Source organism: Octopus sinensis, linkage group LG14 (assembly GCF_006345805.1).
Source record: "Octopus sinensis linkage group LG14, ASM634580v1, whole genome shotgun sequence".
NCBI lineage: Eukaryota > Metazoa > Mollusca > Cephalopoda > Octopoda > Octopodidae > Octopus > Octopus sinensis.
Genome location: NC_043010.1, coordinates 42,811,399 through 42,836,316, shown reverse-complemented (window position 1 = coordinate 42,836,316; position 24,918 = coordinate 42,811,399). Strand labels below are relative to the sequence as shown.

Sequence of the window (24,918 nt, the reverse complement as noted above, 5' to 3'; positions counted from 1 at the left end):
CCCACTGTGCAGCACATTAAGTAATTCTCTTTCATTAGAGCTCCGTGCTGACCAAAGCTTTGTGTATTATATAATTGCCATTATTGTATTGATACTTCACCATTACTTCACCAAACAATATACGGAGTTCCTCAACCATGTTTCTAAATGTATATATGTTGCATGAAATGGGCCTTAAACGTGTTGTCTGTCAACCTAATATACATTTTGGTAGTGTCTCCACTGCTATATACTTTGGCCTTACAAACAAATTCTTTAGAGACACATTTATTTTTGAGTGGACATTGTGACCTGTCTCTGTAACTACAGCCCAATGAGTTTGAATTGTTAATATCTTTGGTTGCTTTGTTTTGATTCAATAATTGTTGTCAAGGCAGGTATGGCTGACCTTAACTGTATTCTAATTAAATATTTTACTGTATCTGCGTGAACTAGAGAAGTACTTTTTCTAATGAGGGTAAAAAAGCATCCGCTTATATAGATAGATACATTAGTGCAGGAGGGTGGGTTAAACCATATCACCTTTTTGATTTTGGACCTATGTTTCTTGATGGGAGTACTCTCAAAGTACCTTATATAATTGAGAAAAACACTTTTTGGTTAGTATATTGTTGCAATATTAGTTCTGTTGAATAGCTAGAGTAGTAAGAGACTGATTCGACCAAAGTATAATCATTATTGGTCTGAATATTCCTTTCCACTGACAGTCAACACTAAACGTGTGTGTGCGTGATTATACATGTGTGTGTGTAAGATATACACAAACGCTACATAGTAAATAGATCTTCGATGCCTACAATAAGTATTCAGTTGTTTGATCAACTGAATTACATGATCATTAAATTATCAGGTAAAGGATATTACATTGAAAGTACAATCAGGTTGACTCTGTGACAATGTTGGTCCTTCGAAATGCAAGTACAAAACTTCTGGGTTTCCGCACAGTTTCCATCCGTCCAATTTTCCCGAACTAACGTGTTAACTCTTCGGTCATATAATATACAAATATACACGCGCGCGCACACATACATATACACACATACATGTGTGTGATTGCAAATGATCGTTCTATAAGTGACTGAATTTTATTCATTGAAAGAAAATGTAAAGATACAATAAAATGAAATACTAAAATCATAAAAAAAAAAAAATGACCAATATTCATTATTGCATTACAAGATGTAGATATTGATTAAATATTCATAATTGGACATCCATTAAAAAGTAAGTTATCGAAAATCAAATTTAAATATTTCACTGTGAAAAAATGGAACAGGGGGAAAAAAAAAAAAAGGTTTCAAAAAAATACATTCCGGTGTGGTTGTTCAAGAGGTGTCCATTATCAGATGCCCGGTCTCGTGTGAGTGTTTGATGTTCCAAAAGAATTAACTTTAGGTAAAGTACAAGGGATATTCGGTTAAAATGAAAACAAAAAAGAAAAAGAAAGGAAAAATAAGAAAGAAAGAAATTTTATTCCCAAATATATTAAAACTCGTGAATGAAAGTAACAACACATATTGAACGAAGACGATGAATTACGTGAGCTCCCTATTCATTGTTTAGTGGACGGATACAAAGTGAGGGATCCAAAGCAAGTTTTTCCCTCAACGATCACCAGTGAATTCCAATGTCATCTCATGACTTCGATTACACTGTTGGTGGTGACTATTCATTTCTTTATTTATAAAAGGTAAACTGAAACGGTTTTCTCTCCCTTTTCACACTGCTGTTTCTTGTTTATTTTATTATGTTTTTTTTATGTTTTTTAATGTGGCGATTTTGTTTATAATGAAATGTGGAAGATGGTGGGAGAAAGAATAGGAAAATTAGTGTAATTATGTATGGATGTGTCAATGCTTACTTGGTCCTGTTCCCTCTCGTCTCTCTTCCTTATCATTTCTCTTAAACAAACGTACCTCTCTCTCTCCCCACCTCTTTCTAACTATGTATATATTTTTTAAATCTCCAAAAATGTATCGTCGTTTCATATTCTTGCTATTCGGACTAAAACATCAACTCACATTAACGTTTCTGCTGAAGATTATATAGGGAAATTTTACGATCGACTTTTTCTTTGTAGAAATATGTTAATAAATAAATAAATAAGTAAATAATAATAACAACAACAACGACAAGACATAATAATTTAAGAAAATAGAACAAAAAACAAGATGCATTTCATTTTACCCTTATTCTAACATAGCTTGTAAATTATTTTCGTTATTTCTGTCCTACGAATAAAGTAGCCAGTTTGATGTCACAGAAATCATCTTGTCTTGGATGGTCGTGTATGTATATTCAAATCTGTGGATTTGAAGTGCTTGACTTTTAGTCGCAGAGTGTATTATTCATATTAAATCTGTATCCGTCAGGGTAATTAGGGATAAAAAAAATATATATGTACTATATATCGATAGTCACTTTACAAAGATTAACAGAATTTGATTTAATTTCTACGGAAATGAAGGCCCCCAAAGCAAATTATGTCATAATTTTTTTTTTTAATGTCTAAGTATCTGAAAACTCCTACAGTTGTCAACAAATTAGATTTTCGTTTTCAACAAAGAGAAATATTTAGAAGTTCCTTTCAACTTTTATAAACTATTTTGATATAACATGAAAGGAAATTAAAATGAACAGGTGGTAGATTATTAGGTAAAATTTACCGATTCTTCGCTATGGGGATTACTTCACAGCATATATTAACATTTGTCAAATGCTAATGCATTCCTATGGAAGAAATGCTATTCCATAATATATACATATAACAGAATGGTCAAGCATACCCAATCACCATTTAAAAAATTACACTCGGTTAAAAACACAACTGTTTGGTATCTATCTATCTATCTATCTATCTTTCTTTCTTTCTTTCTTTCTATCGATATATATCTAAAAACGTGTGTATATATTGGTGTATGTATATATATTACGTGTATGTACATATACATGTATGTGTACGTGCGTGCACGCGTATGTATGTGTATGTATTTGAAAAGCTTTTTTTCTAAATGAAAAATTACTACTTATGTAAAACAAAATTTTTAATAAAATAGATTTATATAAACGTGTTCTATGAAGTGTCTGCTAATAGTATTTTTAAAGATGTTCTTTTTTTTTTTTTATAAATTAGTACTTTAAAATTGGAAATCATTCAAATATGACTTTATCAAGAAATATTTTTAAAATAATTTTTAGATACACACATGTATATACATATATGTTTATATGTGTATGCTTGTTTGTGTGTGAATGTGTGTACATGTATGTACCAAGTTGTCCACGAGGGACATGGTACCCATCGACTAGTGTAGCTGCATTACACTCAACTGCTACTAAGATTAAAGGTGATAGAAATAACTATTGAGGTATCAAATTGCTAGACCAAGTCATGAAAGTTACAGAAGAGTCCTAACCCTAACCCTCAACTAATTAGGAAGAGAGTTAGCCTAGATGAGATGCAGTTTGGTTTTGTGCCTGGGAGAATCACTACTGATATTTTTGTACCTGGGAGAAGCACTACTGATATTCCTGGCAAGGCAACTGCAGGAGAAGCATCTTACCAAGAATAAATATCTGTTCTTGGCTTTTGTTGACCTTTGTTTAAGCCTTTGACTGGGTCCCCTGTTCCCATATCCGGATGTCAATGCAGAAGCTAGAGCTAGATTAGCGGTTGGTGAAGAGCTATACACGCTATGTATATCATCAGTAAGGTGAAAGTCAGCAGTGAGTATAGTAAGGAACTTATGTACAGATAGGAGTTCACCAAGGATTGGTTCTCAGCCTGCTCTTGTTTATCATAGTCCTTCAGGATATAATGGAAGAAATTAAGACTGGCTGTCATTGGGAGATGCTCTATGCTGATGACCTTGTTCTTATAAGTGAATCGCTACCAGAACTGGAGAAGAAATTTCAGGTGTGGTAGCAAGGTCTGGAATCAAGAGTTAATTTAGCAAAGACCAAGGTCCTAGTAAGTAGGAAAAAAAGAAAAATTACTAATACCTTTGGGAAGATGGCCCTGCTTGATATATAGAAAAATTGTTGGAAGAAATTCTATATGGTGTACCTAGTGCAAACTATGGACAAATAAGAGGTGCAGTGGTATCATAGGAGGTTAATAGTGAAAGCAGATTTTGTGTTCAGGTACAATAAACACTAAGAATGCACAGAAAATAGACTACTCAAATGTCTGAGGGTATCTTTAGAAATAGTAGACAACTTCTGTTACCTAGGTAACCAAGTTAGCAGTAGAGGAGGATATGCTGAAAGTGTAGTTGATTGAATAAGAATGGGCTGGGTAAAATTCAGAGAGCTACTACCATTGTCGGTAATAAAGGGCCCCTCCCTCAGAGTGAAAGGCAGATTGTATGATGCCTGTGTATGAACAGCTATGCTACATGGCAGTGAAACATGGGCAATGACTACAGAGAGCATGTGAAGGCTTGATAGAAATGAAGCCAGCATGCTCCACTGGATGTGCAATGTCAGTGTGCATGTATGACAGAGCATAAGTGTTTTGATCTTTTTTTAAAAGAGAAAAATTGGTTATGAGAGGCATTAGATGTAGTGTGCCAGAGAGAAGACTGTGCTGGTATGATCATGTGATGCATATGGATGAGGACATTTGCATAAAGAAGTGCTGATCTCTAATTGTGGAAAAAGTAAACCCGGAAAGATGTGGAATGAAGTGATGAAAAAGGATCTTCAGATGTGGAGCCTCACAGAGGAAATGACAAGGGGCCAAAATGTCTAGTAATTTACTGTACTTGAGAAGACATGTTAAATAGTAAAATAGTGGTCATCCATACATGCAGGTGTGTCCTTTGTGACCATGTTCTCCTCACATACACACAGAATCAGTCCTCTGTCAAAACACTTCTACTACCTATCTTCCCAATACTCCCATCTCACTAACCATGATCACCACCCACTGCAGGCCTCTCCACTCTCCCTCATGTACCTATCTGTGCACTCTCCCTATTCTAACATATCTACTATACCCGGCTCTTTCTGCCACTCCATTTTCTCTTACCATTGCTTGCTACATGTCTTCCCCATCTCTAAATATCTCCCCTCACACTCTTATGGAACATCTCCCTCTATCTCCTCTGTACTACATGTACTCACCTGTGAAGGCACACTACTTAATGTTTAGGGTACTTGGTTCACAATCGTAAGGTTGTGAGTTTGATTCCTGGAACAAGACCCTTTATTTCACATTGCTCCAATCCACTCAGCTAGCACAAATGAGTAGTACCAGTATTTCAGAGGGCCAGCCTTGTTACATTTTGTGTAATACTGAATCCCACTGAGAACTATGTTAAGAGTACATGTATCTGTGGAGTACTCATCCACTTGTACATTAATTTCATGAGCAAGCTGTTCCATTGATCAGATCAACTGGAACCCTTGTCATAACTGATTGAGAGCCAATTATATTCCCCTCCACTGTTCCCTATAAATAGGTCCAATATATCCCCAGTACCATTTATTTCACTTTCTCTCCTCTTCCCTGTCCTATTGGAGTATCCACACATCTCCCATATAGTAAGACAACTATCTCTGTCCCTGTTATATTGTAACCTCTCACCTGGCTCACACCCACTTCCCTTGGTTCCACTCCCTCTCAGCTGAGAGGTCTTTGTCTTGTAAGTGACTTAGTGATCCCTCTGGTACCGGTGCCAAGAAAAAAGCACCCAATACACTGTGTGTGTGTGTGTGTGTGTCTTATTTCAGTTTAATTTGGCTCCATGCAATTTAATGTTTCATAGATTCTGTACAGAAACCTATGGTGTCAGACTCAATTAACTAAATGGAGAGGTGCAGCAAGTCCAAGAAAACTACTGGAAACTGGGCTGCTACTGGTCAAGATGGGTCACATAGTGTTAGAAGTGGAACTGAAATTCCAGCAACACCAAATATACTAAAAAAATATCTATTGGACTGCATGGCTGGACCTAAAGTTGTTGGAGCCCAGCTGCTTGGCTGGTCTTTAAAGGGTTTTATGCAATATTTGCTGGTGAGTGTGCATGTGTGTGTGTGTGTGTATACCTGCTGTATGAGTGCATAGATATGAGTGTCTGATGCCTATATATGTATCACTGTTCTGTGAGTGTGGGTGAGAGCTGATGGCATCAGCTCGCTGGTGTGTTTGCTAGGGTGTGTGTACATATGGGTGTATGTGTTAGTTGTGTATATCGGCTGGGTGTATTAGTTGTGCATATGCATCTATATGTGTGTCTATGCAAATGGGGGTTTGTTGGTGTCTGTGTATGTGTGTGTACATGTCCATGTTTAGAATGCATGTACGGGTGTGTGTGCATATGGATGTTTGGTGAATGTATGTACATTCATCATCGTCATCATCGTTTAACATCCATTTTCCATGCTAGCATGGGTTGGACGGTTCGACTGGGATCTGGGAAGCCAGAAGGCTGCACCAGGCTCCAGTCTGATCTGGCAGTGTTTCTACAGCTGGATGCCCTTCCTAATGCCAACCACTTCGTGAGTGTAGTGGGTGCTTATTTATTCCTGTATTTATATGTGTATATATAAATGTGTGCATGTCTATTTGGATGGACATGTTTATTATATATGTGTGTCCCCATGTATATCTATATGTACATATGTATGCAAATATATATGTAAACAAGGTGGTATCAAAAAGTCTCCAGACTAGTTATGTTTGATAAAAAATAACTTACCTAAGTTTTAACATCATCTCCTTCAAAATAGTCACCTTGTAGAGCGATATACTGGTCTCAGCATTCCTGCCACTTTTGGAATCTGGCCTGGAAGTCATTTTCTGAAAGCAAGTCTAAGACCTTCTGAGATTCACTCTTGATCTCAATGACAATGTTAAAATAGCAATCTTTTAGCTGCATTTTCATCTCGGGGAAGAGATGGAAGTCTGCAGATGCTAAATCAGGTGAATAGGGTGGATGTAGAATAGAGAAGTGATACCATATTGTTTTTGGTGAGAAACTCACAAGTGAGGAGAGCTCAGTGACAGTGCATTGTTGTCATGAAAAGTCCAATTTTCCATGCTGCACACATCTAGTCGCTTATGTCAAATCTCTTCCCTCAAACTCTTCAAAACATTGTTGATTGTCCTCCGAGATCCTCATGCACAAGCTGAGAAGTTTTCTCCACATTTCCAGGGGTGATGCTCATGGTAGGCCTTATAGATTGCTCGTCATCTTCCAGGGACATTCTTCCGCTTTTGAAGCGCCAGAGCCACTCAAAACATTTCATACAACCCATTGCCTTGTCACTGTAAGCTTGCCAAAGCATGCTCGTTGTCTCTGTAGCAGACTTCCCAAGTTTAACGTAGAGTTTCACCTTGCCTCTTTGTTCCATCTTCTTTTCCATGACAAAAATCACAGACTACTGTATACAAGTGATCATAAAATCACAAATTTCAGAACTTGTGAAGTAAGTAGTGATGTCACTTAGCACACTCTCTCACGAAGGTCACTACTCACTCTCACTGTACGTGCAACTGTGTGCTGCCATCTGTTGGCATGCTACAGAACTAGTCCAAGAACTTTTTGATACCACTTTGTATATATGGATATGTGTGTGTGTGTGTGTGTGTATATATATATATATATATATATATATATGAACATCATTTAACATTCATGTTCCCTGGTGGCATGTGTTGAACAGTTTGGCAGGATCCGATTAGTCCAAGGACTGCATCATGCTCCAGAGTCTGCTCTGGCATGCTTTTTGTACAACTGGATGCCCTCTCCAATGCCAGCTTTTCGGGGAATGGGAGAATGAGTGTGGGTAGGCAACAACTGTAATGGTTAGACAGGGTTGAAGAGTGACTGTAGGAAATGGTGGTTAAGGGGTTGTGGATAACCAATGATGCATGAGTGTGGAAGGCAGAGGCCCGCGAAAGAGAGTGAGGGAAGGCCAGGATAGTAATAGTGATACAGTTGACAGGAGAAGGACAAGTGAGAGATGACATGTGATTGGGTAGGTTGCAGGAGTAGGGGTAGGATAGAGACAGGTGAGGTTCATGAGGAGGGATAATTTGTTGGCTCTTTGGAGGAGGGCAGGATGATCAATGTAATGTGTGGCCGGAGAGAACAGTATTAATGGATGAAGAATGGATAAGCGAAATGGTTCCATGTGGCAAGAAAAATATGATGTTATCAAGAGTGAGTTGCAGTGAGAGAGATGATAGGTAGAGGGCTTGATTTGAGGAGATTGGGCACACACACGCACGCACACGCACACACACACACACACCACACACACACACACACACATACTGTACTTCTAGAACTCAGTTTTGCAGAGGTGTGTGAGTCTTGTGTAACAATAACAATACAATGATTAATGTTTCACCAATTAATAACTATAATAATACATGTAATTTCAAGGATCAACGTAAGTGCCCTCTAAGTAAGCAGTGCAAATTTAGTATATAAATGTTCAGTTCAAGCACCTCTAGACTATTATATAGATTCCACAGCATCTAATTTAAATCTATGTAGACTAGTTATATACATTCTTTTAATAACAAATGGTAATAGCACTTCATTAACTAAATTTATTTTGGATTTCAAGGAAAGAGATATTTCTCTATTTCTAGTCAATTATACATACTGCAATTATACATACAAAGGGGTTTGGAGTAGGTGTAATTTGTTTTCTATGAAGGCAGTAGAAATCATAATGTATGAATTTGGTCTTATTTATAAACAAACATAATATAACTTTTTCCCTGTTTCTGTTTAACTAACTCACATAATTTGCACACCGTTTAATGATAGATCTTTCTTTCTCTGTATTACAATAACTTTTCACTGATTATTTTCTATTTTTAACATCTTATACTCTCTACTAAATTTATTCCTATGGAATTAATCATTTGGTTTATTTAATTTAATTTTAACTCTGATTAAATTATATATGCATTCCCTTGGGTGGGGTCATATACCTATGTATTTTGTCAATATATCTCTTATATCTAGCTTTACTTTTCTCATTTATAACTAAACATTGATTTCATGAATAATAATTTTATTAAATTTTAGCTATCAATTCACCTAATGATATTTAGCATAATTTCTGGGTTAGGTCTTAACCCTACGTTCTTATTCTTATCTTTCAAAGTTCTTTTTTCATAATGTTTTTTTTTTTGTTTCTTGTAAATATTTCTTATTATTTCTTTATTGCCCACAAGGGGCTAAACATAGAGGGGACAAATAAGGACAGACAAAGGGATTAAGTTGATTACATCGACCCCAGTGCATAACTAGTACTTAATTTATCAACCCCGAAAGGATGAAAGGCAAAGTCGACCTCAGCGAAATTTAAACTCAGAACGTACTGGCAGACAAAATACTTCTAAGAATTTTGCCCAGTGTGCTAATGTTTCTGCCAGCTTGCCTGAGAGTATAATAGTAATTACTACTGTTATCTTAACATTTATCTTTCTTCTCACATATATATTGAGCAAATTTCAACGTTTTTAACTTGTTAGCATTAATGACCTTAATATTACAATGGATCATATGTAGGGGAATTAACGAGACTCTTTGTCCCCATGGTTTTATTACTTTTGTTTTTCTTCAGTTGTATATCAATTTTGTCATTTATTGCTCTGATCATCTAAGTTACTCTCACTCATTGTATTTATAAGACTGTAGCCACCTTTGTACACTGTATTACTACTGTTGATTGTCATGAAGAGATGACTGCTGGTATTTTCATTTGACATAGCATGGTTTTATAGAATCCTTATATGACATGTATTTTAATAATTTTTGTATGATCCAGCATGTTGATTGATCGAAAACAGTTCCACCAGTTATCAAAAACGATCATAACTGATTAATAAAGTGATTCTGCTATTGTTTTCCTTTCAATATGGCCGTAAAAAAAATATAGGTAGGGAATTCTTAAAATTAGTCTCTAGACATTTTCAACTTAACCATAAGTTTTATAGAATATTTAATAGAAGAACACTTAAGATCAGCTATTCTTGCTACAAAAACTTTGCCTCTTTTATTAACCAACACAACAATAAGATAATTACAAATTATCATAGTGCCAATTCTTTTCCTAAAAATTGCAATTGCAAAGATGGGACCTCCTGTCCATTGGAAGGAAAATGTCTGGAGAAAGGAATCATGTATAGAGCCAAAGTGCAGATAGAAGGATCACACAAATATAGAACTTACACAGGGGTTTCTGAAAATTCTTTCAAAACCCAATTTTATTCTCATATAAATTCCTTCCAATACCCCGAAAATAGGACAAAGACCAGCCTGACAAAATATGTCTGGGAATTAAAAGAAAACGAAACCCGACATTTCAACGTGACATGGCAAATTTTAGATAGAGCATCACCTTACAGACATGGTGCGCATAAAAGACCCATCAAATGTGATTTATGTCTTTTGGAGAAATTCTATATTTTATTCCAGGACAATAGCACTTTGAATCAAAGATGCAAACTCTTGAATTCCTGCAGACATGCAACAAAATTTAAAATATCATCTAGCAATATATCATATGGATAGTATATAATTTTTGATTCTTGAACTAGTTTTCAATCATCCTGTTGGATTTGTATCTTATAATACATGATTTATTTCGCATCGCAAAGATATTGTATATATTTTGACATATTTCTTAAGAAAACCTTTGACTGTTATATGCATATATTATTTTCAGGTTTAAGATTCTATTTTTATTTTTATTTTATTTCATTTTATTGTATTTTATAAAACCCATTTAATTGTTTAATTTATAGATAATTCTATATATAGTGTTCTATTTTGCATGTCTTTTATCTGATTTTTATTATTATACACTCAGTAATTTTTTTAAAAAGTTGTTTGTATATATACGTCAGGACCTAGATATGTTTTTATGTGGATGTCTGTATTGTTGGCATGCATATGTATTCATATGTGTGCGTCTATGTATATGTGTAAGTAAGCGTGTATGTTTATACTTGTGCACATACATACATGGATGTATATGTATGCATGTATACACTTATATTTGTGTGGATGTGTATTTACGTGCATATTTCCATATATTTATATACGTGATCTTATATTTATGCTAGTATACACTTTTTTATACACATATATATGTAATTTTCTTTTGTGTACGTTTGTTACACATATTCCGCCACCTATCTTTCTTTTTTTCTTTCCTTACGAGAAGTATCCTTTCTCTCCCTATTCATTACTTGTATAGCGTCCTTTAACAATGCGTTCCTCTTCTCTCCCTCTTACTTACCTCTTTCCTTCGCTAACTGTTACGTTTTGGATCCTTTTCCTTTTTCCTTCCCTACATTTAAGATATACTTCTCATCTATCTTGTCTGTTATATCTTCTATATATATATATATATATATATATATACTAGCAGTATCGCCCGGCATTGCTCGGGTTTGTATATAAGCATTTTTAGAGAGTTACTTTCCTTATAGATGCCAATTCGGGCTTTCTTAGCCATTTCTGTTTTGGTGTCTTCAAGCCATGAAGTCATTGTTCTAAAAGAACGCTGGTCTCCTTGACAACGCTTTACGACATTGATTTCCTTACACTCCCTTCCCCACAGCTTCACGAGGGAGGGAAGAAGGGGGAGAAGCAAACAGGTGCAGGTGTGACCATGGACGCCAACTCCGCCGCCATCGACACACGAAAAATTATGCATTAAAATGGAATAAAAAAATGATGTTAAATTATTTTTAAAATCGTAGACTCATTGTAGATGCGCGCTAATACTCAGACGGACTCGATATGAATCACGACTATAAGATACCCAAATTTGGTTAAACTGCACCGCAAAATGTGGGAGTAGTTAGGAATCTAAATCGAAGGGGACAGACACTCACACAACTACAGTTTTATATATATAGATATATATATACTTTATTTAAAAGCAGCAGAAAATCCAACAAAACCTGTTACTCTGAGTTTCACGTTCCCGTTCATCGGACAGTTTTTACTAGAATAGAACCGATATGCCAATTCTATCAAGACTGTATAGAATTGGCATATTGGTTCTATTCTAGTAAAAACTGTCCGACGAACGGGAACGTGAAACTCAGAGTAACAGGTTTCGTTGGATTTTCTGCTGCTTTTAAATAAAGCATATTACTCTACCCCTGGTATTTGAGTACTCTTTTTTCCCCCTTGTTTCACATTTATGTGTTTATTCCGGTATATATATATATATATATATATATATACACCAAGAGATTTTCATATGCAGGCATGGTTGCGTGCATATATGTACATGTGTATATGTGTATTTGAGCATATATTTATGTCTTACATATATATACCTGTATATGTATGTAGTCTGTGTGTATGCATCTGTGTATTTTGATGTATATATGTATATTACAGATGGTCTCATATGCGTATGTACTGTTGTAAAATATTTATGTAATGCAGCGTGAAAATTTCAATTTTAATTTTAGTGTATTAATTGAATTATATTTTTTAGTACATAATTATTTATAGTTTGTATTTTGAATCCACTCTTCGATTTAAGGTTTTCTTTGATTTTTATAATAGGATGAATTTATATTGAATTCATTTATTTTGTTTATTTTGTTCATAGCATGCTTAAGACCTTTAATTGAAAGGACCACTGAAACAAATCCATTTTTAAAGGTGTATCCTTTAACTAGGTTTGATCATATCATTATTTCTGTTCTATTTTAACAAAACTGTCCAACGAACGAGAACGTGAAATTCTGAGTAACAGCTTTTGTTATATTTTTGCTGCTTTTAAATAAAGCATATTACTCTACCTCTGGTATTTGAGTACTCTTTTTTCCATATTGTTTCACATTTATGTGCTTACTCTGGTATATACATATATATATATATAACGTGGTGGTGGAACAATGTTATAGACAGGGCTATTAGAAAAAAGAAACAGGCTTGGAAGGACTGGAAGAACGGTGGTAGCAGGGAACTGTATCAGACTGCCAGAAGGGAAGCTAGGAGACAGGTTTATTTAGCCAGAGGGGAAGCAGATAAGAAAAAAATTGTCAATGTTTTGCACCACGAGGACCAAAGACTTAAGGTATTTCGTGTTGCAAGACAGTGTGTGAGAGAGAATCGTGATGTTGCAGGAGAGAAATGTATCCGCATAGATGATGGTTCTCTTGCAGTAAATGAGGCTGCAAAGAGAGAGGTTTGGAGATGCCAATTCAAGACAGGATGCCCCTGGGAGCTCCTCTATGCTGACAACCTTGCTATAATTTCTGAGTCACTATCAGAACTAGAGGAGAAGATTCAAGTGTGGAAACAAGGATTAGAATCGAAAGGCTTTAGAGTCAACCTAGCTAAAACCAAAGACCTAATAAGTAGGAAGACAGGCAAACCACAAATCCCTTCAGGTAGATGGCCCTGCTCGATCTGTAGAAAAGGCATAGGTAGAAACTCTATAAGATGTACCCAGTGTAAGCTATGGACACATAAGAGGTGCAGCAATATCAAAGGAAGGCTAAATGGGAAGATAGTTTTTGTATGCGGCAGGTGCTCAGGAGCAATAAACACTGAAAATGTGCAGAGAACAACTTCCGCCACATTCCAGAGTGAAAAACTAGAAGTAGTTGATGCGAGAGTGATAAAGAAACAAGGGAGGGTTGTCTTTGGATGTGCTAGAAACAATAGCCAAATCACCCTTAAATCACTTTTCTCTCTGAAAATGTGAACAATTAAAAAAAATTTTTTTACTAAAAATGCTCTTTCCATGGTTGTGAAGTGCAAAAACAAATTGGCCAAAATAGATCTGGAGTAGGATGATGAGGGAGGGAGTGTAAAAAAAAATAGAGTTTTCAAAACATTTTTCATACAAAGATGAACCACCCCCAACCCCATCATTTCGAAGGCTGTTTTTTAAAAAAATTGGAGAAAATCCCCCAAAAAATTCTTCCCACAAATTACTTTATAATTGTAATCTATGCCGTATAAATTTTTATTAAAAGATACCCATTTTTCTGAAAGTTATGGGGGGAAAAAAGTTAGATCATGTGAATTTTCTGAAACTCCTCACTCCATCGCCTTGCAAAAATTCTTTCACATAAATCCCTCTATACACTGAAACCACAACATCTAAGCAGTATTTGTAAAAACTTTTGTTAAAAAGTATCCATTTTTCTGGATGTTATGAGGCAACAAAGTCAGGGGCATAGACATCTATAGTAATGCCCTTTTATTTATGACTTTTTCATTGCATATTTATTTCATTCATTGTTTGCAATGTTCTCTCTCCTCTCTCACACGTACACTGCAAAGCTTACAGATGGGCTGCTGAACTGAAATCTCTATGTTGCTTCGATGAGAAAGTAAAACTTGACAAAATGCTTCTCCCTTTGTTGTTGGACTACCGTGATGTTTGTTTAAATAAGAGAGATTATGACTGTGATAAAATAATGAAAGAAATATTTACTAAGCAAGTGAGCACTATACACAGAAATAATTAGATGTAAAATATAAAAATTATTAGAAATTAGAATCAAATGGAAAAATATCAAGGAGCTAGCAGAAAACCGCCCAGGGGGCAGTCTTTGTGCTAGTGTAATATATCTTTATATATAAAACTGTAGTTGTGTGAGTGTCTGTCCCCTTCGATTTAGATTCCTAACTACTCCCACATTTTGCGATGCAGTTTAATCAAAACCGAGTATCTTATAGTCGTGATTCATATTGAGCCCTTCTGGGTATTAGCGCGCGTCTACGATTTTAAAAATAATTTACCATAATTTTTTTCCATTTTAACGCATATTTTTTAAATAAAGGGAAGTAACTCTCTAAAAATGTCTACGATGAGTCAACGATTTAAAAAAAAATTTACCATAATTTTTTTTCCATTTTTAATGCATTTTTTGCTATTTTTTGGCTATAATTCTCTAAAAATGCTTTATAGTTATTTCCCTTACAAACCGAGCAACGCCGGGCGATACTGCTAGTATATATATATATATATATAGGTAAAGATATATGTATATTATATATATATATATATATATAATATATATATATATATATATATATATATATATATATATATATATATATATACATGTGTGTACACACACACACACACATATATATATAATCATCATTATCATTTAGTTGTCTATGCTGGCATGGGTTGGACAGTTTGCCTAGGCTGGTATGCTGTGCCAGGCTCCAGTCTGATTTGGCATGGTTTTCTATGGATTGATGCCCTTCCTAATGTCAACCACTCCAAGAGTGTAATGGGTACATTTACAGGCCAACAGCATGATTGCCATTTGTGTGACACCATTATCTGCCATGACTGCGATTTGCTCGGCTCCATAGGTCTTCTTCTCATTTAAATACTATTTATATAGGGTCCACTTCAAATAAAATTAAAACTAGAATTTTTCAACATATGTATTCTTTTAGGAATAAAAATCTTATAAATTCAACAGGTCTCAGTAAATATATTTGGGACCTTAAATCTAGATCTATTAAATATAAATTAAATTGGGATATTATTTGTAGAGCTAAATCATATACTATAGGGAGTAATAATTGTTCTCTTTGTAATAATGAATTTAAGGAAATATTATTTCATAACAATTATGCGTTGGTAAACTCTTTGGACGAACGTAAACTTACATGTAAACATAAATTAAAGTACCTTTATAATAGATTTAGCTAATAAATAAATAATTATATTATTTTTAAATGAATATTTATTATAGTAATATAAATTAATTTCAACATAATATATATGTATTTGATTTAATTACTTATTATTTAGACTTTAAATTTATAGTAAATAGTCATTTAAATTAAATGCTATTTTTAATTTTATGTACCTATATATTACATTTAACTTATCTTTAGTATTATTAAACCTTATTTCGTCTTATGTGGTTTAGTTATTTATTGTAGATATTATTTAATAGTATTAGATTTATATCATCACCATTTGATTACAGCCATTTCACACTTCACATTGCAAGGAATCACATGTACAATTGCATTATTATGTATGCTCAGTATTATGCAGTATAATTGTACATTCACAAATCAATGCAAATAAAATGTTAGCTGATCAGATCACCAGAGCATCATGGTTACATCAAGAGTTCAACTCTAAATATACACACAAAATTCACTCCTTATATTTACAATGCACATATGGCATGAATTAGCCAAAGTGTAATTTTCTCACTACAGAATAATCTATTTTTTCTGGATTTTCATTGACACAGATACTTTACACTACCTTGTAATTGATTACTTGGTGGAGTGATTACAGAGTCTTTAGGAGGAGCTTACAGCGATAGTCAGATGATTCTATGAATCCATGTTTTAAACTCCTCTTTATATGTGTGTGTATATATATATATATATATAAGTTCAGCAAAATTTAGATTCAAATGAATATGGTACTTAAGTCAGATGCACCAGAATTTTGTATGGTATTATCCATATAAATCCACGCGGTGATTATAATCAAAATAAGCAACAAGAATATCTTCGGTAATTTGGTACGATCGTTTCATGCTACATCATTTTATTACACATTGTAAGTATTACATCAGTTTTAAAATGTTGAGCAATCTTCAGCCATTTATAGAAGTCTTCCATCAAAGGGACAATATATATATTTATACACACACATACATATATATATATATGTATGTATATACATACTCCGCTGTGGAACTGAACTCAGAAGCTTCTCAACCACTCAGCCATGCCTATATATACATATATATATTTGTAACAAAACTACCTGAAACCAAGAACCCTTGGACAAGTTCAACTGTATGAGGATAAAAGACAAAACAACAAGAACATAAGCTATAAAAGATTCACAAAGAAGTACATCAAACATATATTCCCATCATCTGCTGCCAAATGGATATCATTATCATTTCGATACCTGGGCTGTACCGTTCAATCTGGTGGTGTTAACAGCTTTAAAAACATAGATACTGTTTGGGAACTGACAGATAAGAAGTAGGAGTGAATCAGTAACTAATATTTTCCATTACATCTATACCTGAGTATTAATACAATTAGAAACATTGAAACTCAAATATAAATCATTTCATTACTATAGCAACAAATCACAGGTATGATGTACATATCACACACACTCTTATATATACATACATATATCTGTGTGTGTATTTGCCTATATATATATATATATATATATATATATATATAATTGAAAGAGAGAGGTAGATAGATAGATAGGTAGGTAGGTAGGTAGATAAATAGATAGATAGATAGATAGATAGATAGATAGATAGATAGACAGACAGACAGACAGATAGCTAGCTAGATAGATAGATAGACAGACAGACTGACAGATAGCAACCTCTGTGAACAGCTACTGTAAGCAGTACTCATTATTGCCACATTTGTTTCAAGTGTGTCGGCCCCTAGCAGAACTGAAAGTCCACATCCATGCTGCTATGTCTCAAGAGAAGACTCAAGCAATGACTTTGTTTGAAAGTGATTTCTAGTTATCATTCTGAATGCATGTATTTATGTATAAATACATACATTATAGGTACAGGTATAGCCATGTGGTGAATTTTGCATCTGTGCCGGTCAACCAAACGCTTGTGAGTGGATTTGGTAGATGGAGACTGAAAGAAAACTCGTGTGTGTGTGTGTTTTGTATCATGAAAAAGCTATAAATGAGCATCCGTATTATACAGAGCCCTTTGTTTTCAGTCTTCTTTGAAAATTCAGTCTTCTGTGGCCGCAGGGAAATATTAACTTAATAGAGACAGGTAGGCGGCGAGCTGGCAGAAACGTTAGCACGCCGGGAGAAATGCTTAGAGGTATTCCGTCTGTCTTTACGTTCTCAGTTCAAATTCCGCCGAGGTCGACTTTGCCCTTCATCCTTTCGGGGTCGATAAATTAAGTACCAGTTACGCACTGGGGATCGATGTAATCGACTTAATCCCTTTGTGTGTCCTTGTTTGTCCCCTCTATGTTTAGCCTCTTGTGGGCAATAAAGAAATAAGAAACAGGTGGGGGTTGACAACAGGAAAGTAGAAAATCTGCCACAACAAATTCCGTCTGACCCATGCAAACATTAAAAATGGACGTTAAAATTGCGATGATACTGATACATATACATACATGCAACATGTATATATATATATATATATTATATATATATATATATATATATATATATGCGTGTGTGTGTGTGTATCCCTTTATGGTGCCGATAAAGTACCAGTCCTGCACTAGGATCGATTTATCTCTCCCTTTCTCTCTTTCTCTTGAAGAAATTGGTCTTGGTCAGTCCTGGAGAAGGATGGGTTCCGCCAGGTCGAAAAGAAGTAAAAACCCGAGGCATACCATATGTTAAGACCGCGCTCTCTGGACTTCGTCAAGTGTTGAGAGGTCAAGTCACTACCCCTTCCTATATTTCATACTTCAGGATAATATCAGATTTCCCTTCTTACATGCATGCACGTATCACCACAGATCGCCAGTAAGGTATGATGCGATATAAACTGTTCCTAAATACTTGAGGGGGAAAGTGACTGAAGGAAAGTATTTTTTTATATATTTTAAAATGTGGAGCGTGTTTGACAATGAATTCAATAAAAGATTTTTAAAATCTGAAGGAATAAAAAACATAATTTGTAAGGCCTTGCCCTCTGCTACAATTCCTCTTGTGGGAAACTTTTACTCGGAGCTGTTTCTCATGACTCCGATAAAAAGCTGAATGAAGAATGTTGGGCACAATAAACTGACTTCTGTGTAAGTGCAGCTTTTTGCTAATCGTTTATACTTATTGCGTATGTAACTGTAATTTATAGAATGTGTGCATGTGCTTTATAACTGCATATATTTATACTGTATATCTGTATTAATATAGCGTGTGTTATGTATGTGCGCGTATATATGTGTTCATACCTGTAATATGGATGTTTATAGTCAAATGTATGTATGTATGAAACACCTAGACATTAAATGTCAGCATCTTTTCTCAGTAATTGACCAGGTGCGTAAATATCTATACTTATCTAGGTTTTTTTTTTTACTGTGAAGCAAAGGGGAAATATTGTTGCTATATAGAATTTTTTTTTGTGTGAAGGATATATTTCTTTTACTACACTTGCCGTTTCATAACCAATATATCGTATACATTTGATATTCTGTGTATATTTGTCCATCATATTTTGTGCTCTAACGGCTCAGTCCAGTATAAATACGTAATTTTTTTTTTATTACGATCACATTGTGCGATATCAAAGTATACGGTTGCTCTTTTAGTTAGCTTTGTTTTTGTTTTTCTACAATACTTCAGTTTTTTTGTTATTGTTTTTGTTCCAGTAGTAAAAGCAGCAGCAGCAGCAGCGGCAGTAGTAGATGTAATTTCATACTGTTACTTCGGTAATTCAGTTGTTGAACACATCAGTCCAAATTATAATTTTGTATGATGATATGAAACAAGAAGTTCGTGTAGAATCCAGTACGCATAAATTGTATAAATGGCAACGTTTCCTATAGAATTGAACGGCTCTGAATTTACTGGGCGTTTTGGAATTTTCAAATAGAATTTCTTTAAGAGTGCTTGTAATTAGTTAGAAATAAATGATAATTTTGGTAATTTTAACGTGCAACAAATAGTGTCTGAGTCTTCTACCTTGTTTATATATATATACATATGTTAGCAAGAATGTATTGACAATACACTCGTCTATAACAGAATAATACTAAAGATGATGTTATTCCACTCCATTTTCATACCATCGCATATAAATATTCAGACAAAGCCCATACTATATACACAACCTTAACATGCAAGCGATATTCTTTACATAGAAATATACATAATCGTAAATTTTGACTAAGATGAAATTTGTGCAAATTTCAATCGATGTTTCCTTCAACGTGTTATATTGGTGAAACATACATGCAAAATAATAATGCATTGTCTCTTATGCAAGCAAATAAAGTTATACCTGTATATCTTATTTTGGTCTATATATTCTTTATTTCTATTTAAGTCAGAGCAAGAGTTGGAGTTAAGGATGGTAGAATATAGAAACAAATTTAGTGACAAACAGCATTCGAATTTGTTGCTTTAATGAAAGAGAAAGTATTTGAAGTATGAAAATAAGGTCCTTGTAATTCTTTCAAGAAATTATTATTTTGTTTCTAATAAGGATACTTCGATGGTGTTAGCAGTAGTTCTTAGGATATGTCTTGATTATAGGTAGTAAGAAACTTAAAGTATAATAACCATTAAAAAAATGCCTTAATTTGCAGAAGTATGGGAGATCTATAAAAGAACATGACTGATAGAAACTCAGAGTTATTTGTATAAAGGACTTGATCGTTATATACTATAACGATCTTTAATTGAACTAATATGAAAAAGCCATTTCAAGACTCATTGCTAATTCAGAGAATGACATGTGAAGTCAGATTAAAATTTATTATAGCATTTGATGCTATTGAAATATTCCAATCAGCTTTCATCAATTAGAACTATATCAAAGATGTGATTAATTAAGCATTTGAAAGCATCTCATAAAGTCAGGATACTAGATATACCATGTTTCAATCTGACCTTCAGTCACAATTGCATTTCTTTACTCGGTTAAGTAAGGTGTTAGCTGGTATTCTGGTATTAATAATTAGAGTTATTAAGGTGACAGGCTGGCAGAATTGTTAGCATACCGGGCAAAATGCTTAGTGGTATTTCGTCTGCCGTTACGTTCTGAGTTCAAATTCCACCGAGGTCGGCTTTGCTTTTCATCCTTTCAGGGTCGATTAAATAAGTACCAGTTACACACTGGGGTCGATATAATCGACTTAATCCGTTTGTCTATCCTTGTTTGTTCTCTCTGTGTTTAGCCCCTTGTGGGTAGTAAAGAAATAGGTATTTCATCTATCTTTATATTCTGAGTTCAAATTCAACCGAGGTTGACTTTGCCTTTCATACTTTCAGAGTTGATAAGTGCCAGTTGAGCACTGGGGCTGATGTAACTTGCTGGTCTTGCTGGTCTTGTGCCAAAATTTGAAACCAATCATTAGTATTATTGTGAATTTGTATAGTATGATTTCTCAAATATTCTAATTAAAATATTTTTGATCCATTTGCTTATTTTGGATTTGTTATCGATATCACAAAGAACAAGGAATCAATCATTTTACTACTCAGCTACTCGATATCTCTTAATCTTGTCCTGTAACTTTATTTCATAACTTTATATTTGATCTATCAATTTAAGATTTAGTTTTCTGTATGTGTCTTTATAGACGTTAATGATGGTTCTAACATGCCAGTTATTGAAAATAATACCAATGTATATAATATATAAATATGTTACTTTATCTACCTCACAATTTTAATAAAGCTTTCTTGTCATTGCCAAGAAATTCTTTGCCAATTTTTCAGAATTCTCTTATCAGTTAGTTCTAACCAAGATAGCTTTGTAAAGTAGCATTTCTGTTGGAAAAAAAAAGAAGAAAAAAAAAAACACACTTGCTGTCTATCTTACTTCAAAACTATTCATTGTACATTAAAAAAAAACAAAAAAAAAACCTCAACTCAATCTGTCCCACTACTGCATGCACAGTGTACCAAATGTAAAAAAAAAATTTCTTCATTAGCTTCAGCTCAACTGCTGGTGTCTTTACCATTGCTTCAATTAGCTATGTCCTGTTTTTCTCTACAGGGAACTATCACAGTTTATGGAAACATGTGACAGTGAGTCCTATTTCTATGAAGGGTAACTTGTCTGCTCTTGTCAGTTGTCAACCTGTTACTCTCATTTCACATTCATCCTGCAAGAAATAGCTCCTCTGCTTGCTTGAAGAATGCAATTTGTTATACTCTTGAGTGAACAAGAAAGACAAGACCATTACAGATGAAATGCCTTTGATGATAGGTTTGCATGTTCATAGCTTGCCTGTCGTTAAACAAAAATTACTACCAGTAAAGTTACCAAGCTTCCAATTCTAGTGAACAATTGATTTCTTTGTAATTGTCACCATTTCATTTGCAGACATCACCTGGTCCTTTGGAGCTAACAGAAGTTGCTGCTTCTATCTTTAGAAATCCTCCAACAAAACATTTGCTGTTACACATGGTAGTTTGCCAAGCGGAGACAAATTAATACAGGCACACAAAACATTGAAAATCAAAATATTGATGTGAACATAGCATTTTGCTGCAGAGTATTGTATCAGAGAACGACTTCTTATAGACAATATGTGTAAAGTAAGTGGATTATGTGATAGTATTTTGGTGTAATTGTTACCTTTTCAGTGGTAGACACTGCATGGTCCTTAGGAAAGTGATAAGAACAAATGCACATATCAGTATTATGATTCTTGTTGTCTTGTATTCTTGTAATAAATTAAATACCAGTCTGACAAGTAACCACATGCATCAATAAATGATTTTGTTTGCTGATTTCTGTTGATAGAAGTAGCAACATCTGTTTACTCCCGAAGAAGCAACAATAATGCTGAAACACTGTCTTAAAGTTCACTTATATCCCTTGTTGTTTAAATATATTGTCTGTAAGGAGTTGTTCTCTGATACCCTACAGTGAAGTACCATTTTCATGTTCAAGTGTGCTGGAACATAATAAGAATAAGCATACTCATCAGTATTTTGATCCCCACTGTTTTGCATTACCTGTAATCATATATACTTTTGAATTTTGGTTTTTGCACAATTTTACCATAAATGGTAATACAATTGGTTATTAAAATGTAACCATATTCATCATTTAAGGATATAAAAGTTTTTCTAGTTGGTGTTGCTGTAAAGATCACTATTAAGAATAATTAAGAAAATGACAATTAATGCCTTTTTTAATTATTTATTTTTATTTCTCTTGTTTTCATAGGTTACTCATTCTTTTACCAAGTCTATAGAAATGATCCAATCAAAAATATTTTATGAACCAAAATGATAAGGGTGTCTGCTGAATTTTTCTACAGTTTATTGTGATATTATTTATAAAGAGGATTTCTTATATTTATCAATATATTTCCAATATATCTGCAATGATGATGGATTATTACCAGCTGAAATGAATAGTAATAAAAGAATTACTGTGTTTAAAATTTGGTACAAAAGTAAAAACTAACAACTTTAGGAAGAACAAATTAACCAAAGTCAGCTGATAAATGTTTCTTTTGAAGGAAAATTCCTTGTTTATGGATGAGAAAAATATATAGCTATGTATTCTTCAAAATCTTTGTACAATCCTACAATTCTGGACAATAGCGGCCAACATCTTGATAAATCCTTGTATAATGCTTCGATATTAGATGACAACTGTCGAAGACTTGACCATGATATTATACAGAAAAGCCACCTGGAACAGTCCAGTATGAAAATGGGTGTTATCCCAAGAAGTGAGGATTCTCATAATGATCACCTAAAGTCCTATAACAGTCACTATAGCAGTAATAGCAACAACAGCCTCAAAATGAAAATAATAACGTCAGGCTCTTCTGGGTTTCCATACATTGCTGAGAATAATATGCACAGGAACAGTGATATTAATACTAATTCTGAAAACATCACCACCACCAACAACACCAATACCAAAAGCAAGATAGGGCTTATTCCTAATTCTCCTTACATTGGTATCAGCCTTAGTATGAAGAAACCATATAAATGTGGAACCTGTCGTAAAGGTTTTGCTCAACGCGGCCACTTGATAAACCACGAGTTAGGTGGCCGGAAGCATTTTTTCTGTACGTTCTGTAACAAAGCCTTCTCACAGGAGATTATACTGCGTAATCATGTACGAACCCATACTGGTGAGCGGCCATTTCACTGTAGTTACTGTACTAGAACCTTTTGCCAGGTGACTGAATGGAGAAATCACGAGAGAACTCATACAGGTATGATACAATATGATTGCTTTTCTTTACATTATATTTTCACCTGAGTATACTATCTTCTCTTTTTTTTTACTAGATTATTATGCTTAATCGTAGTGAGATCAACTCACCACTTTTGAGTAGCTGAAATTCAAGGTATAGAATAATGCATCATATCAGTAGCAGAACACCAAATAATCTCTTCAATAAATAAATTACTTTTTTATTCTTTTACTCTTTTACTTGTTTCAGTCATTTGACTGCAGCCATGCTGGAGCACCGCCTTTAGTCAAGCAAATCAACCCCAGGACTTATTCATTGTAAGCCTAGTACTTATTCTATTGGGCTCCTTTTACCGAACCGCTAAGTTACGGGGACGTAAACAATTCAGCATCGGTTGTCAAGCGATGTTGGGGGGACAAACACAGACACGGAAACATATACACACACATACATATATATATATATACATATATACGACGGGCTTCTTTCAGTTTCCGTCTACCAAATCCACTCACAAGGCTTTGGTCGGCCTGAGGCTATAGTAGAAGACACTTGCCCAAGGTGCCACGCAGTGGGACTGAACCCAGAACCATGTGGCTCGTAAGCAAGTAACTTACCATACAGCCACTCCTGCGCCTATGTGTAAAGAAACGAAAAACATTAAAAAAAAAAGAATTTTAGTAATAATTTCAATAATTATCCAGTTTATAGCATATGGATGTAGACAGTTGCATACAGAAATGCCGGTCACTTTAACCCTTTATCATTCAGATTACTCTGTGTTTAATTACATTATTTTAAATTAATTGTACAGCATTTTGTAACTCTGGGTTATTGATGATGTCCCTGTTTATTTTTAGAATGACTTTATAGGGTAGGTGTGAGAGGTCAGAGCTGGCTGGTTTGAGAATAAAACAGGAAGACAATTTTGGCCTGATATGGCCGGTTTAAACACTAAAGGGTTAAGTGTATGGAACATTTGAAAAAGGGAGACCCAAAAAGACATGGAATGAAATATTGAAGGATGATCTCA

General features: G+C 34.3%; 1 protein-coding gene across 4 annotated transcripts in view; it reads left to right on the top strand.

Moving 5' to 3' along the window:
• The first annotated feature begins 1,285 nt into the window (after positions 1-1,285).
• Positions 1,286-24,918, top strand: part of LOC115219075 (zinc finger protein 16-like) — a 26,085-nt gene continuing 2,452 nt past the window's right edge. The window contains exons 1-3 of one of the 4 annotated variants that reach the window (XM_036508925.1): positions 1,286-1,690; positions 22,466-22,545; positions 22,895-23,903. In XM_036508925.1, the coding sequence (XP_036364818.1) occupies positions 23,231-23,903 (673 nt within the window). In that variant the 5' untranslated portion in view covers positions 1,286-1,690; positions 22,466-22,545; positions 22,895-23,230. Of the gene's footprint in view, positions 1,691-18,253; positions 18,783-22,465; positions 22,546-22,894; positions 23,904-24,918 lie in introns of those variants that run through there. The other 3 variants (XM_036508926.1, XM_036508924.1, XM_029789140.2) reach the window with 3 other exon arrangements.